The sequence below is a fragment of the Protopterus annectens genome, chromosome 14.part0, assembly GCF_019279795.1.
Source record: "Protopterus annectens isolate FY-2018-M chromosome 14.part0, PAN1.0, whole genome shotgun sequence".
NCBI classification, from domain to species: domain Eukaryota; kingdom Metazoa; phylum Chordata; order Ceratodontiformes; family Protopteridae; genus Protopterus; species Protopterus annectens.
The window spans coordinates 1078065764-1078083155 of NC_056748.1; the positions used below are offsets into that span (position 1 = coordinate 1078065764).

At 39.3% G+C, this 17392-nt stretch overlaps 1 protein-coding gene across 2 annotated transcripts in view; it reads left to right on the forward strand.

Moving 5' to 3' along the window:
* KNDC1 (kinase non-catalytic C-lobe domain containing 1) overlaps positions 1–17392 on the forward strand; it is a 1471539-nt gene that overhangs the window by 769557 nt on the left and 684590 nt on the right. For both annotated transcript variants that reach the window (XM_044056877.1, XM_044056878.1), the window contains exon 16: positions 16238–16455. In XM_044056877.1, coding sequence (XP_043912812.1) covers positions 16238–16455 — 218 coding nt within the window. The remainder of the gene's footprint in view (positions 1–16237; positions 16456–17392) is intronic.

Sequence of the window (17392 nt, forward strand, 5' to 3'; positions counted from 1 at the left end):
GGATTTTATAACTCCACTGTACTCCACCCTCATCAGACCACTAGTGGGGTATAATGCACCCTTTTGCATGTACCTCACCAGACACCTGCAGCTGGACAGACCGTTCAGGTTTCTCACTAAGAAAACAGGCACTCCAAATCATGATCTACACAGACAGGCTGAAAGCCATGTCACTTTACTCTGTATCTTATAGGCTGCTGAGAGGTTAATTGAGCCTGGCCTATAGGGCAGTCTCAGACCTGGCCATAATGGAAATGCTGCACATCTGCAAGTCAAATGGTCAAATGGCTCAAGACTCGCACAGTTTAGGATCTCAACCCAGCTTGTGACATTAACTGATCATGCTGAAGAGGCAGATAAGTCTCCCAGAGACTGATGCTTCTCTGGAATAGACTTGACTATTCACGTAAAACAGAGTTCCTCACTCACCCTATTCAAATGCAGCCTAGATATTTGGATGGGAGACTGCAAATTCACCCTTGGGGTGGCACCCATTTCCCTCATGGACAGGGGGGTAGTTGGTGTTGATCACAGACCTGCTTGGTTCATAAATTCATTCTGGAACTATCAAAAGAACAACAAACTGGGACACTTGGGATTAACGTTTCTAGGCTTGTAAAGGCTCTAGGGCTGCTAGCCAAGTGATGACCTATGAACCTGTGAACACCATGAAATTTATTTAACGGGAGAGGATTGACATAATGGTTCAGGTGTTTGCCTCAGACAAAGTAAAGGGTTTGATTCTAACCTCTGATCATTGACTAAGCTTGTAAAACAGTGTTGGCCAAATTAATAGAAATATTGACAAGGAGTGGAAATTTCTTAGTTTTTTTAGTAATTTTCAGTCTGGCTTTTTCAGAAATTCACAATCATTTCAGTTTGCTAATTCTTTAAGAAAAACTGTTTAGCATGAAATTACTATATGTTACTTAGCTACTTAAAGAGAAATTACATCATTATGACATGGCTGCATAGTCTTAAAAATGGGTAAATTGGCTGACTTAATGCCAAACAAGCACGCAAAAGTTGAGATTCTGTTCAAAGAAAGGTGTTTATGGATTAAAAACCACCAAGAAGGTCGGAGTTAGTCAGCTGTCTGTCAGCAGAATTTGAAAGAAACTGAATACCTGTGAAGGGTTGTCGCCCAGACATTCTGGCAGATGTGGTAGCAGAAGGTCCACAACTCCTCGGGATGATTAATATCTGATCAGAAAATGCCTTAGGAATTGCAAGGTATCCATTAGACAGCTGCAGGGGATGCTGTAACAGGGTGTTAGTGAGCTTCAGAACTGTTTGGCAGCGACTTCTGGACACTGGGCTTCTGGCTTGCAAACCTCTGAAGAAACAGGAATTGTCCAACCAAATGAGGGTACTCTACTGGGTGAAAGTTTCAAAACTGGTCAGAAGATTGGGAATGGGTTGTTTTCACTGACAAGAGCATAATAATGTTTGGATCAGCAAGTATAATATGTCAGATGACAGTCTAGAGAGCAGATGAGGAACAATTGTATCATTCAGTAAGTTATGCACCCCACTCAAGTGATGGTGTGGAGCAGGGTTGCCAGATGTCCCTATTTGGGCGGGACTGTCCCGAGATCAGCAGCCTGATCCCAAGTCCCGCCCTGCCGGTTTAACTCCCGGCCAGCCTCTGCTTTATTTGTTTTTTTGATTGATCCGTATACATGGCATACGGGCCAATCAAAAATTGCTAAACACAGAGCTTCATGTGTTCCGCATTAAACAGAAGTAGCTTTGTGTTTAACGATTTTTAATTGGCCCGTATGCCGGTATACGGGCTAATCAAAAATCGCTAAACACGGAGCTACTTCTGTTGAATGTGGAACTGCAATGTTCCGCATTAAACACGAGAAGCTCCATGTTTAGCGATTTTTGATTGGACCATATGCCGGTATACGGGCCAATCAAAAATCGCTAAACACGGAGCTACTTCTGTTGAATGTGGAACTGCAATGCATTAAACACGAGAAGCTCCATGCTTAGTGCAGAGCTACTGTTCTTTAATGTGGAACTGTGTTCCGCATTAAAGACCTTTATTTTTTTTTTTTGGTCTTCACTTGCCGTGAGAGACCTTTTTTTTTTTTTTTTTTTGTCCCTACATGGTGGGCTGGAAATCTGGCAACCCTGGTGTGGAGCATTGAGTGTCTTCAGAACAGGTCAGCTCTACATTGTTCAGGGAAACATGAAGCAGGAATAGTACGGCAACATCTGCTCCCTCTGCTTTGTGATGAGGCAAAGAAGGGATTTACCAGGACAGGGGACTTCATCTTCATGCACTATGGTGCCCCATGTCACAAAGGTTGACAAGTGACAAGTTTCCTTGAGTGCCGTGGTATTGAAGTGTTACCATGACTAGGTAACAGCCGAGATACAACTCCAGTAGAGAACTTGTGGACTATTCTGAAGTCAGAGATGAAGAAAAAGACCATAACAAACAAGTAGCAACTGGTTGAAGAACTCATTTCAGCTTGGTCACACAATGCTTCTATGGCTGAACATTACCGGGAATTTGTTCATTCTATGCCTGAGTTAAATCCTTGATAATGGCCGAAGGGTCATTCACAGAATATTAGAACATTGCATTACAACTGTAGGCTCAAAGGAGGTTGCTAGGCTGTTGACCCTCAGGCCCTTATAAGCCTAGCCAAGAGTGTAGCCCATGTTTAAACAAGTCAGCACCCAAAGCCCCTGTCCAGCAGGGTCACAGGTGGAATCCCAGGGGTGTATTTTCTGTTTCCCATCCAGTTATCCAGGTTACACTTAGTGTTAATGAGGTATGCTGATGTGGAGAGGGGAGTCTCTGGGACACAAATCTGTCCCATCAACAAGTCCTGTTCATATCACAGACCAGATTGAACATACAGGTTGCTTGAGTGGAGCTTGACTTGCAGATATGCAGTAGTCCCATCAAGGCGGGGTCTGAGATTGCTTTGTATGCCACACAGAAGTCACCTCTGAGGAGTCTGTATGAAACAGAGTAGAGGGACATGGCTTTTAGCTTATCTCTGTAAGGTAGATGTTTGAGGCCCTGGATTTTCCTGGTGAAACTCTGTGATCTCACCAGGTGCTGCATGTGCATTGTGAGGTACATGCTGAAAGGGGCATTGCACTCAATAACTGGCCTTATAAGGGAAGGATACGGGGATGTTATGACCTCTTTGTCCCTGGATGAGATACCCTTACTTATGAGGCGGGCCATGTAGAAAGCTTTCTGTACAACAGAAGCAACATGGTGGTCAAAAGTCAGGTTGCATTCAACCTGGGTGACCAAATCCCTTGCTAGTGATTATGTACTTGGGATGCTGTTATTAATGTGGTAATATGTGGGGACACCACTCTCCCCAAAGGGGATGATGATGCATTATTTGGCATTCAGCTTGAGGCCACGTTTCTGGTACCAGTCATTTGTTTGGGTGAGACCCTCTTGGAGGACGTCCACATCACTTGGGGAATTGATGACTGTGCCCAGCTTGCAGTTATCTGCAAACCTGGTCAGCCATAGCCCACTGGTTTGGCCTGCACCTCAGAGAAGTATATCCCAAACAACAGAGACCCCAAGATTGATCCCTGGGGTACTCCGCTCATTATGGATCTTCTGCTTGAGGTGGCTTCCCCTGTTTTTATTAGGTGGGTTCTATCAGTGAGCCAGTTTGCTACCCATCTGATTGATGCCTAGTTGAGAGAGTTTATCTACTGTGCTCGAGTGGGGAATAGTGTTAAAGACTTTGGCCAGGTCAAGGTAGGCGGTGTGCACAGTCTTCCCCTTGACCATGGCTTTGGTGACAGTCTCAAAGAAGTCAACCAGATTTAACAGACATGATCTCCCCTTGACAAAGCAAAACTGTGTGGGGTCGAGTGTTTGGAGGTTGCCAATGTCCCTGTTAATGAGGTCCATGATAATTCATTCCATGGCCTTTGTAGATCAGGCTAGTTAGGCTGATGGAGCTATAATTTCCTGGATCGGTGGATGCTACATCTCTGTGTAAAAGGATGACGGTGGCTGTTCTCCACTCGGCTGGGACAAAGCCAGTACTCAGGCTTTGGTTGAATATGGTGCCTAATGGTGCTAAGTTCATGTAGGATGCAGTCTGGTATGTTATTAGGTCCCATGGAGGCTGTATTTTTTGCCTTTGAGAGGGCAGTGATGACCTGTTCCATAAAGATAAGGTGTAAGGGGCAGGTAGTGGGATGTCCTGATTTATTGATGGGGGGACAGAGGGAAGAAGTTTTCACTGAATCTGTCAGCCAATAGATTGACTACATCTACAGCATTTGTGTATGTGGTGTCATTGACCACCAGTTCTGAACAGATCTGGGTGCTTCCTTTGTGATTGCAGACATATGTGAAGAAGGCCTTATGACTGTGTTTAGTAGATGTGGCCAATTTGGACTCAAAATTTGCTTTAGAGGAATTCACTAGTGCATTTATTTGCTTGTTCAGGCTAAAGATATATTGTTTCCAATCGGGTACCTGCACCTTCTTGGTCCTGGACAGTAATTCTTTCCTTTTGTTATATAGTTTGATTGCAGATGTCCACCAGACAGGTTTTTACTCATCCTTGCGGAGGATGATTTTGTCCCGTCAGGTATTCCTGATTCCATGCATCTATATAAATGCTCGTATAGTACTTTGGTGTAGATCTGGACATTGGTGCCAGTTCCTACAGTGGGGAATGGTCTGTAAACCATCCCTCAGGAGGTTGTAATCATCTTTGGAGAAGATTTTTGTTTGACCCTAGCTAGAGGGGGGGGGGGGGGTCAGGAGAGATGGTGACTTCGAAAGTGACCACTTTATGGTCAGATTTTACCAGGGTGATAATACCGTAGGGGTGCTGTAGTTGGTTACTCATGGTTAATACCAAGTCCAAGATATTATCACCTCTTGTAGGGGTATCGACTAGCCGACAGCTGTTCCAAGGCATTTGCAGTGATAAAATTGAGGAGACTCTGGGCATTTGTGTTGTGGCATGAATTGTTTTTCCAATCTTTGGTTGGGTAACTAAAGTCACACAGGATCAGGGTAGAGGGTTGAATCTTGATAGATTTGAAGAGGTCCAGATAGGTGGAGTGGGCATCTAGAATCAAATTTGGAGGCTTGTAGCTACCTATAATTTGAATAGGGGTCTAGTCAACGGTTACCTGCACCTGGAGAGAACATGAATTATATTGCTTGTCATTTCATATACTAGTATAGAATCATATGGCAAAACAAGAATAAAAACAAAAATAACCATAAAAACACATTTCTATTAATTTAGCCAACACTGCAGACAGCAGACTGATAACCTTGCATTTATCTGTAAACCTAATATATGTTACATCAGAGAGCATATGAATGACATAAACGTGTATAACAATATACTAAATACTATGTTACAAGCGGCTCTAGGTTAAAATTGGTCAAAAATGAACTAGAGGACACAATGCTGGTGTAAGGGAATCAACATGAGATCCCCCTCCCCCGAGAAATTGAAACAAGAACAAGGGAGGTGTGAAACGTACATTTTCCCCATGATGTAATGTTACAAATCAACTTAGTCAGTGGTGATCATAGCAGAGGCCAGCTTCTATGAATGTACCAGCCTTTCACAAATGTTGCTTTTAGTTTGCATCCCAGCATGTTTAATATATATTCATAAACTATGCTTCCACATAGAATATAAGCTTCCAATGTTCAGAAGGATAAGTTATTTCCCTGAGACCCTTTTGACCCTGTTGAACCCACCAAAAAGGAAAATGTACCCATCTTCTAACAGATGTGGAATTGTATACAGTCCATGCATTTCTGAAATGATTTATCATACAAGCTGATGCTATATCAACCTGCCCAATCTGCAGCTACTTTGCAGATGTGATCATCGTGATTCATAACTATTACAGCCACGGTCTATTCCTATGGAGCAGTGCTGTTTTGTATATAATGCAAGCTAGGGGATCTGGTGTAAGTGTTGCTCCCAAACAAGGGCAGTGTCTGTTTGTCATTTTGCTGGGGGCAGGAGAGTGCGTTGTTTCACTACCATGCATGTGTACATCTACCGAGATGGAATGTGTCTTTTGTATAGCATGATTTTGAAGCATGTCTGCAGCTATTTTGTTTTACTAATGTCATTGTAGTACAGCTATCTTGTGATTTTCTGGTAAATCATTAAGGATTGCAGTGCTGCTAGACAGAGTTTATTATTCAGAAAATGCTTGTTGATGCAAAACCTGTTTTAAAGGACCACCATTGACAAAAAAAAAAAATCATATATTTTTTTATCTTGCCTTGAATTCCTGTACACCAAAGCAGTCTAGCAAAATAAGTACTCATTCCTATATATGTTTTTAATCCTGCACTGCCCTCATGGGGCAGACATCCTGATTTATTTAGAAAGCTAAATCTGTCCCATAATCACTGACTGTGAGAACGAATAGCCCTACCATTTGTTGTCAGACTAGACTTCTTCACTTAAAATGGAACACCTGAAAAAACTGCCACGTTTGGCAGTGTGCCACTCATGTCATTGACCGGTCCGCACTGAGTTTTACAAATGTTGTTCCTACTGATGTACTTTCGACACATTCTCTGAAAGAAACTTGCAATAACGTCAACAAATTATTAAGATGAAAAATAATTTTTACAAAGAGCGGTTTTGCAAGTTTCATTTCCTGGCCAAGTTGCTCTTCTGTTCCCCCTCCTTCACTGAGCTAGTTTCTCATATTTCTAGCTTCGTTAGATTGAACTATTTAATCAATTCTGCATGACAATAGACATCAAACAAATCACAGCCTGGTGTACCACTAAAACAGTTCCCACATGTGTCTCTCCACTTCTGAATAGCATTTCCCAGGAATTATTTCTAAAAAAAAGAAAATAGCCCATCAAGCCGGAGTTTAGGTCAGTCTGTCCATTTCTTACAAAGTGCACAATAAAATACCAAATTTGAATTGCATTCTAGCTGCTGTTATAGCATAACCTGAACAATGATTCTTAATGCCAAGCTTTACATAACAATGAAACAGTTCTCTTTATTTTGTTAACAATGACCACCCATGCCTATGATGTGACCAGTACCTTCTGTCAATATAGTTTTATATTAATTTTGACAGCATTCCCCACTTGGGAATTGTAGAAAAACTCACCAACCTGAACATAAACCCCTACGTCACAAAATGGGTTGCCAAATTTACAAACAGAACTCACACGGTAAGAATAGCGGGCTCCAAGTCCGACTCTAAACTAGTCGCAAGTGGTGTCTCACAAGGCTCGGTCCTGGGACTCCCTACTGTTTGGTATATACTTCTTAGAAGTACAGGCAAACACAAGAGGACTATGGCTAACTAAGTTCGCCGATGACTGCAAACTGGGAGCCATAATTGACTCTCCAGCTGACACGGACATTCTCCAAAAGGGCCTTACTGAGATGGACACCTGGTGTCAAAGTCATGGTTTCAAGCTAAATGCCAAAAAATGCATAGTTATCCTGTCTGGGAAAAACAAAACCCCCATTAATTACCACATAGGTGGCAGCCCCCTTAATACAGAAGAGGTAATAAGAGATCTGGGGACTCGGGTAGATAGTAATCTCTCCTTTGACAATCATATTGGCAAAGTAGTTAGGAAATCCTTCTATGTAGCCCATCTAATTACTAAAGGGTTCGCATCTAGAAATAGAGGTTATAGTGCCCCTCTACTCATCACTTATCAGACCCATCATAGAGTACAATGCCCCATTTGGGATGTACCTCACAAGACACTTCCAACAGCTGGAAAGGCCATAAAAGTACCAAACCAAGAGGATTACTGGCTTCAAACATAAGTCCTATGCAGCCCGACTGGAAAAACTCCGGCTATACTCAGTGGCATATCTACTTTTTAAAAAACATCTAAAATCACATCTTAATAATCACTGGCTATGCACCTGCACTAACCCTGGCTAATTTCTTCTCCCCCTAACTCATTCCCTCCCTTCCTTCATGTCGTCATATGAAATATTTACAATCTATCCTACGTACACTAATTATAAGCATTTTATGCATAAATTATCACTGTAACCTATGAACTGGAATACTATTAAAAAAAAAAGGGGGGGGGGGGATTTTCGATTTGACTGTACTATCTTACATTTCCTAAATATTTTTTTAACACTGTATAACTTCTTTTATGTAATTGTACTGTTATGTATCTCTATGTGGAGCTTTTCTCCCCGGGCCTCTACTGAAAATGGACATGTATCCAGCTAGACCAGCCCAGTCAACAAATGTAAAATAAAAAAAATAAATAAAAATAATATCGCTTACTCAGAGGTGATCTCTGCCTGACTTACAAAGCCATGTCCAACTCAGAATTGATGGACATAATCCACCTAAAGAAATCCAAGTCACTGCGAGCCACTCGCTCTAGTGAGCTAAGCCTCGCCACAACAATAAATAGAACATGCTGGAGGGATAGATTCCTGTCAGAGATTCCCCATGCTTTGGAACAAAATTCCTAACTACATTAGGCAGAGACCCTCACTAACGCTCTTCAAGAGAAACCTTGACGAGTGGATGGGTAACAGAAAATATACCCCTGGGATCAATTCATTGGCTCTTTTTGACAGAGGCTCGGTTAATTAATCAATGGGGCAGCGAAAGCTGACACACTCTGGCTATGCTTATAAATGCCCTTGGGCAGATAGCCCTAGTACCTACCTATGAACCTATATGGTTTGTCTTAGTTATATACTTGTAGCATATCTCTCATCCTCTCAGCAACAGATTCGGAGAAAGCTTCTGAATCAGATAATTTTGAAAATAGAAATATTACTAATAGTAAGCTCACAAAATAAGACTACATGAATTAGCATTCATTTTCTCAAAACGCTGATGGCTTTGGCAAATGGAAACAATTGATGGATACAAGCTCAGGACTGCCATCCTTCCCTATTGGAGCCAGTCCCTCTCTGCATTTGGTTATCTTCAGAATTCTCCAGCAAAGAAGCGGAGAGGTATTCTAGGAACCATTCCGCTCAGCTTTCCCTGATTTTGTAGCATCTCTGATTTTTCCCTCTTTTTTGTTCCTGATTTTCTAGTAAATCATTGAGGATTAATGATGATTCACAAATGCCGGACATTAACGTGTCATACTTATTGTTCAGAATGTACATGTTGATGCAAAACCTGTTGTTTGAACTTAAGTAAATGAAAGTAATATAAGATTGTGCCCAACCCCGCCCCCTCAAGTTTTATCTGGCTTGTTGTCATAATTAAAAAAAAAAAAAAAACATAACTGCAAAAGGAAATCCCCAAAGATCCACAAATCTACAATTCCCAGAAGTAACTAATTAAATGAGAACCTGACTAGAGGTTGCCAGGAAAGTACTGCAGTCAGTTGCTAAGGACAACTGATTGTAGGCATTTAGACTGGACAGTTCTCAATAGTATCCTAGTTGTAGTAATACAGGTCTAGAGATTGCTGACTGTATACTGCCATCAGTTATTGTAGGCAATCAATCACAAGAGCTTAGACTGCATAGTTGGCTACTCATGTCTTGCTACTATGACTGGAAAAAAATGCAATTGCTTGCTACTACACCCATTTATAGATTCACAGATTCATGGAGTAGACTAGGCAGTTAGTCTGCATCAAAACCCACCCTCTTAGGACAACATATACTTCCAAGAGCGAAAAACACGTCCGGATTGGGTGGAATTTTTTGATGCTTCGCTAATCATTAACGTTTGTCTTAAAGCAAACTTGGGTATCATCCTGTTTTTTAGCGTAACGTGTTCCAGAGATGTGGGAAGCATTAATTAATATGTTTGTCCCTTTAAGTCTTAATTGGTTATTTATGGAGATTCAGTTTTGTTTTGGGAGCTGTGGGAAATCAAGGTTGAGTCATTAATAGTACATAATGTTGGACATAAATCACAGCACAGGAGTCTATGGGAGACTGAGTATAGGAAAAGAGTTACAAGCTTGTCTTGCTAATTTCATGTCATATAGTGATCATTTTAGTTAGAAACTTCTGGGTTCTTTGTAGTTGTGTGATGTGTTTGTATAGATTCATGGTTTTCAACTGGTGTGCCGCGAGAGGTCAACAGGTGTGTCACAAAATTCTGTGAACAAACTATTTCCACTCTTGAGCTAAACAGACAAAATGCACTGCAGTACATTTACAGCTAAAATTAGTAGCATTCTCTGTTATTTGGCTTTGCTACCTCACTTAACGTGGGCCCAACAAAGTTATCTTCCCGCTAATCCTCTGAGGTACTGCTGTCAGAACTACCATCAGAATCCTGACTCTTCTGTTTTGAATCTTTAGATGTCACCATATTACAAGTCTAGTGCCGATTGGTTGTTACGTTGTGTAGAAGTAATAAGCTTGTGACACTTTGTCTACTCTGTGTATGTGTGTTCCACAGACGGGCCAATGAGCATTGAAGGAGCTGTTTTCACGCTGCTGGGTGTTTCAGAAAAAAAAAAGTGGCTTACATTTCACAGCGAACTTCGTAAATGCAGTATAGGCAAAATAGTATGTTGGGTTTGAAAGTCAAAAAAAAAGTATCAGTACAGTGGGATTTTTTGCAAATAACCTTTTCTACAAAGTTAGGACTATGAGAAATTCTAGCATTCACTGCAGTAGCCATACATGCTGATGCATGCTTTTTCTATGTCTAAGCAAAAATGTTCAGCTGTACACAAATGCCTACTTTGAGCAGATGTGCTTAATATATATATATATATATATATATATATATATATATATATATATATATATATATTTTTTTGTGTACCACAGGATTTTTGTAATTAGTTTGTGTGCCATGAGATAAAAAAGGTTGAAAATTGCTGGTATAGATCCCTACAAAAAAGGGGAATTACATTTTGTAACTTATTAGAGATGGATAATACTTTTTGCTTGGATGAGAGATGCATACTTATTAAATGGGCTGTTGTACAGAAGAATTTCCTGACTACTGTTGCTGCAAGACTGTCAAAAGACAGAGGGTTGTCTATAAAGGTGTCAGATGTCTTATGACCATATCATTCATGAGTGACATGCCATCTGTAATATAAAAATGTGGTCATATTTTGCTTACCAAAGGTGAGTGACAATGCTACACTTCTTTGTATTTAAGTTAAGCCAATTTCCTAATCCACAGTTGATTTATATGGCTTAATCCTGTTTGTATCAGTTGCTGAATAAATGACAGCACCCATCTTGTAATTATTGACACCTTTAGCTAGCCATATGTCTGGATTAGTGGTTCAGAGATCCAACAAATAGCTACTGAAGAGAAGTGATCCCAGTACTTTGCCTGAGGAATGCCTCTGACCTTTTCTGCTTTCTGAGGGGGCACTTGCTACTTTAACTACATGAATTCTTTCAGTCTGTCTGGCATGCCACATCAGGATCTGTGATAGTCATTTAAGCTTAACTAGAATACAGTCATGAGTAATTGTGTCAACATCTTGGCTAGATTCAGGTACCTAGAATGAACTTACATGGCTGCTGTCTGCAGCTTCAGTAACTTTCTTGGAGAAGTTTAATAAATTAGGTAGATATGATCTCATTTTGGTAAAATTCTATGGTTACGGGTATCGAGGATTAATATTTTTATAACAGAGCTTATGAAATCAGATATAAATGAATACATTGAATGTTTTTTTTCAAATTGTGCTTATTAGGCTGACAGGCCAATAGTTCCTGGGATCTGAAGTGGTATTTTTTATCGAGAGGAATAATTATACCATGTTATGTAAACTGGGAATATATTTTGTGGCTATGCTTGTTTTAACAGTTTTATGGAGGGTTCATATAGAGCACATCTGGTGCTGTTGGTTTAATAGCCAGATATATTCGCAGGCCCATAGAGGTTGTTAAGCAGCGAGGTATATTATCATTGTCACAGAAGTATTTTATGACTTTGGAGAGTACAGATAAAACATGTTCCATAATAATCTTGGGGAGAGGAAGAACTCTGGAATGTATGGAATTTCAGTAACTATTTATAGCAGTGGTTTAGCCAACTCAGTTGGCACTAAAACCAAGGTAAAAAATGGTGGATGTCAAACTCGAATGTAGTATATACCCAGCAAATAATTCCAGCAAAAAGAAGCACACTGCAACACAGCCAACTCCAGAAAGAAAGCTCATGAGTTGGATAGATGACCAAAATATTTTATTCAACCAAGATTAGTTTAAGCACACAATTCACGATCAACTTTTCATCCAAAAATGAAAATGGACTTCATCAGAACATATTTCACTACTATTCCCGTATGTATACTTTGCCCAATCAAAAATCAAAGTGCATCATAACTAAATAATTAAGTTAATGAATTCAACACTTAGATACACTAATCATAAATATAAAAGAGATAAAGTACATAAAGTATATCAATAGATGTTGGTATTTAACACTAAGTGCAAAATGCTGAAAAGGTATATATTAAAATATTCAATAAAACCCTAAAACAAAATATATTCTGTTATATATGTATATATATAAATATGTATGTGTGTGTATATATATATATATATATATATATATATATGTATACACACAACCACTTATTTTAATAGTGTTGTTTAAAATATTAAAGAGATACAATTTTTTTCAAAAATCCACTTAATTTTCTTTATAGCTTAAGAGCTTTCTTTTTCAACACAAGAACAACATTAGCACAATCATTAATGCCTGGTGAATGGGTAGCATCTAGTCTTAATTGCCACACTAGCTCTCTAGCTTCAGTAAGATCCCTCCATGGACCACCCCTTGGACTGTGTAGTATCCTTTCCAAAACAGAAAATAAAATGCACTTAAAACCAGCACATACGATGGAAGGCCTGTAAAGAGCATTGTTTTCATTAAATTTAGATATATTGTAATTGTGCTCATAGCATATGCTTTTTCAACTCTCTCTCAATTTTGTCCACATAAACATGTTGAGCAAACTGCTAAATAAACCAATCCCTTGCTACTGCAGTTCACATCTTGTACATAAATAATAGATTTCATGTAATTATTTAAGTGAATGTTTGTTTTCGTGTTCTCTAACATATATTTGCATTGACTGCCACACATGGGTAGTTCCTTTCAGGGTATTTGGAGCACTGCCTAATTTGCTCATTTCAGTTATGTTTTTGATATTTCTTGTTCTTTTGACAGTAAACTTGGGCCTTGATCCCACAGTGTTTTTTATTTTGTTGTCACATGTCAGAATGTTCCAATGGTTAATTATATATTTGACCATATTGGAACCTGCATTATATTGTGTCCAGTTTGTATTGACCCACCCTAGGTACTGATCAAAACTATTACATGAATGTTAGGGGTGTAACCCCCCCCACAGTAAAGGGAAATATTTTTTACCCCAACTACTAAAGATTTCATTATTTATGAAATGTACATGGTCGCTAGGATATTTTCTCTCAATAAACATAGATTGTAGTGTAGTTCTTTCAATGTTAAATAGGGCTTTATTTGAAATCATGCATGCCAGCCTCATGAATTGCCTAACAAGGCTCTTTTAAGAGAAAGGGTGGGTACTCTTGTAATGTAGATAACTATTTGAGGATATAGGTTTCCTGTAAATATTGGCTATAATGCCATCCATTCCTTTAGAAATAGTAGTATCCAGATAGTTTATTTGATTGACATTGTGGGTAAGTTTTAAAAAGGAGTAGTTTTATTAATGAACTCAATGAATTGTGAAAGGACTTCTGAATCACCTGACCATAAAATAAATATGGTGACCAAAAACCTTAGAGTATGATGTATTTATAATAAGGTGATAGGAATACATCCTGTTACACCCAGGTCAACATTTCTAAATTAGCAAATGTAAGTGCACAAGCTATACCTATTGCTACACCTTTGGCCCATTTATAAACTTCACCCTCGAACCAAATATAGTTATCCAAAACTATTTCCATAAACTGAAAAAGCATAGAAATTTGTTTAGTGATTAAGAAATGAAAGTTAATCAGGGCTTGATGGAATAATTCTAAACCAACCTCTTGGGGAATACATGGGGAAAAAAAAGATCAGTCACATCAGCTGTCAAGAAAACATCTTTTTACCATAAGCTTGGTTTCAACCTCTCTAAAAAACCATAGAAGTCATGCAACACCTTAATTCCTGGGCTGGTTTTACCATTTTATCAATAATTATGACAAACGTGTACATCTTAGAGCCTGCAGCAGATACATTTGATCTAAATGGGGAGTTGATAAAGTTCTTGTGAATTTGTAGGATACCAAATAAGGTCACTATAGAGGAATTGGGATTCTTCAAAAAAATGAGTCAGTTGACACCTTGGGTAACCTCTCCAGTAGGTGCCCTGTTCCCCAGAGTTGCAGAGTTAAGGATAAGAAAAGAAGTCCTCTGAGCAACCAGCTATTACATTTCTGTATAACAGCACTTTATCTGACTGGTGCACCTTTCAGAAGCTTTAACAGAAGGAGAGATGGATTCTCATTTTATAGTCTAGCTCCTAACACACACATTCACTGAGATAGACACACACCACAGACTGTGTCACCATTGTTTAAATGATGACAGATACTGTTGTCATGCCCAGCTGTCCAATGAGAGTTATTGCATTACTGACGTACTGGGACCAGTTGGCTCATCTTCTGCTGTGCTGATTGCTTGCATCTGGGACAGACCGTTCCTTTTCCCTGCCATGGCTATAGCATTGGTATCTGGTGTAAAACTGGCACAAGTTTATCTTTAAGTTAAACAGCAGTATCATTAGAGTCAGAGTGAGGAATACCATTATGCATTAATTCAGAATATTGCTGTGTGTTAGTTCTTAATCTTCTGATGTAGTTAAGAAAAGATTTATAATTATATTTGACTGTGGATGCTAATTTTAATTTGTGGCCCTTATAGTAATGTTCAGCTTTTTGTTGAACTTTTTATAGAATCTTTAATATTGGTAGAGTTTGATTTATTGCAGGTCTTAATTTTTTCTCTTTTATTATACAGCTTATTAATGCTACCTTTCACCAAAATGGTTTATATTTATGTTCCCTGGCACATCTGATGATGATTATGGCAGTTTGGCTTATGTTAGTTCTTACACTTGAGCAAAATTCATTGGTATAAGAGAGAGGTGAGACTACATAGGAGCTGGAAATTTGATATTCAAATTTTGAGAGCTCATCATATGCTTTTAATAGATTTATCTTTTTAAAATCCCTGAATTCAGAGATGCTCATTGTGGTTGGCTTAGATGCAGAAATAATCCCCTGGCCATGGGTAGATGGAGTGTACATTATGTGCTGGCTTTAGTGCATTGGATGAATGTTACTTTGTGGACTTTACTTTCATGTAGCACAGAGACTTTTTAGTGGTACATATTGTTTGTGCACGACTTAACCTGTGGAATTATTTGCTATGCTGTAGTGTACAGGCTTTGTGCCGAACATGGGCACTGGTGTGGTTAAGCATCTGGACAGAATGCTGTGATGTGGCACAGACCTTTGCTGCCAAATGCTAGCACTGGTGTGAATGGGCAGCTTCAGGGCTGGCTGTCAAGGTATAACACAGAGATTTGCTTCAGTGCTGTTGTAGTACTGGGAACAGAACTGGTCCCAGTACTTTGCCCTGAGGAATGCCTTTAGCCATCTTATACTTTCTGATATGGCAACTGCTACTTTAACAACATGAGTTCTATCTTATCAGCTAGTTTATCTGTCTTGCAAAATAAGGGTCTACGTTAGTCATTTAAGCTTATTTGGAATCCCAGCAATAGGAATAATGTCAAAGGTAGATCTGAGTAGACTCTGGGGAGGAGGCCACTAACTGCGGAGGTTGCTCATAATCTTCTGTAACCAAATATCGTTTTATGTGATGTGGCTGATGACATAATGTACTGCCTTGCCATTTTATAGCCTGTACATTTTATGGAGGGAATGGGGAGCAGGGGGTGCAGTATGGCTGTGATAGTGCAATTCATTGCCCTTGCATAATGTATACCGTTTACAGAGATGGGGTGCAGTATGGCACCAGTGTGCAAAATTTGTAAATTATACGCAACACACCAGAGTTACTCATCTTTCTCTTCCACTTCATTTTTATATATGTATATATATATAGATAGCTTGTACCCTAGTGCTATGTACTTGGTGGGTTTCCCCATTGCATTACAAAATTAAACTAAAGCTAGAAATTAGTACCATTTGTTGAGATCGCTACATCAATTTGTTCAGTATATACTTTTATTTTTTGTCCCCCTTATCAGTGCTGGTTTAGAAATCCAGAACACGACACCAACTGATCAGAAAACAGAAGATGATGAAGAGGAAGATAGCGTCCTGCTTCAGATTCTGAAAAAGGCTATTAATAAACGCAACAAGTCTGCTTCTCATGTGGAAACGTTGGCGTCACCTGTGTCAGTTTCTCCTGCAACTGAAGATGTGATGAGGAAGTCAGAAATTCTCTTTGGGGAAATCAGTGTGGGTAAGGAGTAAATAAACACTTCATTTGCCATTTATATTAATCCTGTTTCTTGAAAAAAAAAGAAAGAAACAAGATCCCACTATGCTGTGAATCACAACATTTACTGATAGATAATAGGCATGATATAACTGATATATGCCATGTTGGATAAGAACGTATCGGACAGAAGTTATACACATCATCTCTGGCTGTGGCTCATGACGGAAGTTTTACTGCAAACTGACCTTCTCAAGTAAAGTGTTTGGCTGTTTGTCAGGTCTGTTTTTTTCTTCATTGATAATTTTTATTGAAATACCCTGAAATGGGAGAGGGTATGCCCTTTATTACACCATTTCTTTTTAGTCACCCATAAGTTCAAGTACAGCTCTGTCCATGCATGCCGACGAGTCATTTATCTCTTCTAGGGACTCATGAACAACCAGTGCCATCACTAGGCAACAGAAGTAGATTGCCAGGCCTTTTTTCCATAGCACTCATTCTCACACACATGCGCGCACATATCATCTGCACACCTATGGGCAATTTGATTTATTAATCTGTGTAATATATATCTTTGGGAATTGGGAGAAAACACGTTTTTCCAGAGCAAAACTTTGCATACTCTGAGAGAATATGCAGACTCCAAACAAAAGGTATCCCAGCTGAGAGTCCATCCTGACAACCGCATGCTTTGCAGAGACAATCCCACTCATTCTGCCACTGTGTGACCCACAATCTTAGCTATGTTCTTTAAATTTTCTTTGTAAAATTGCCACCTTTGTTGTCTTTTCAGTTTCATTTGGAACTAATGTTAATTTTGTGGAGATTTACACTGCAGAACCTTTTTACATCAGCAGCTCACCACAGTTACTTTTTTATACTCTAAAAGTTCAGATCCACAAGCAAAAATTACTTTTAAGTTTTCTTTCTTGCATGTTTTATAGGTAACCAACAATTG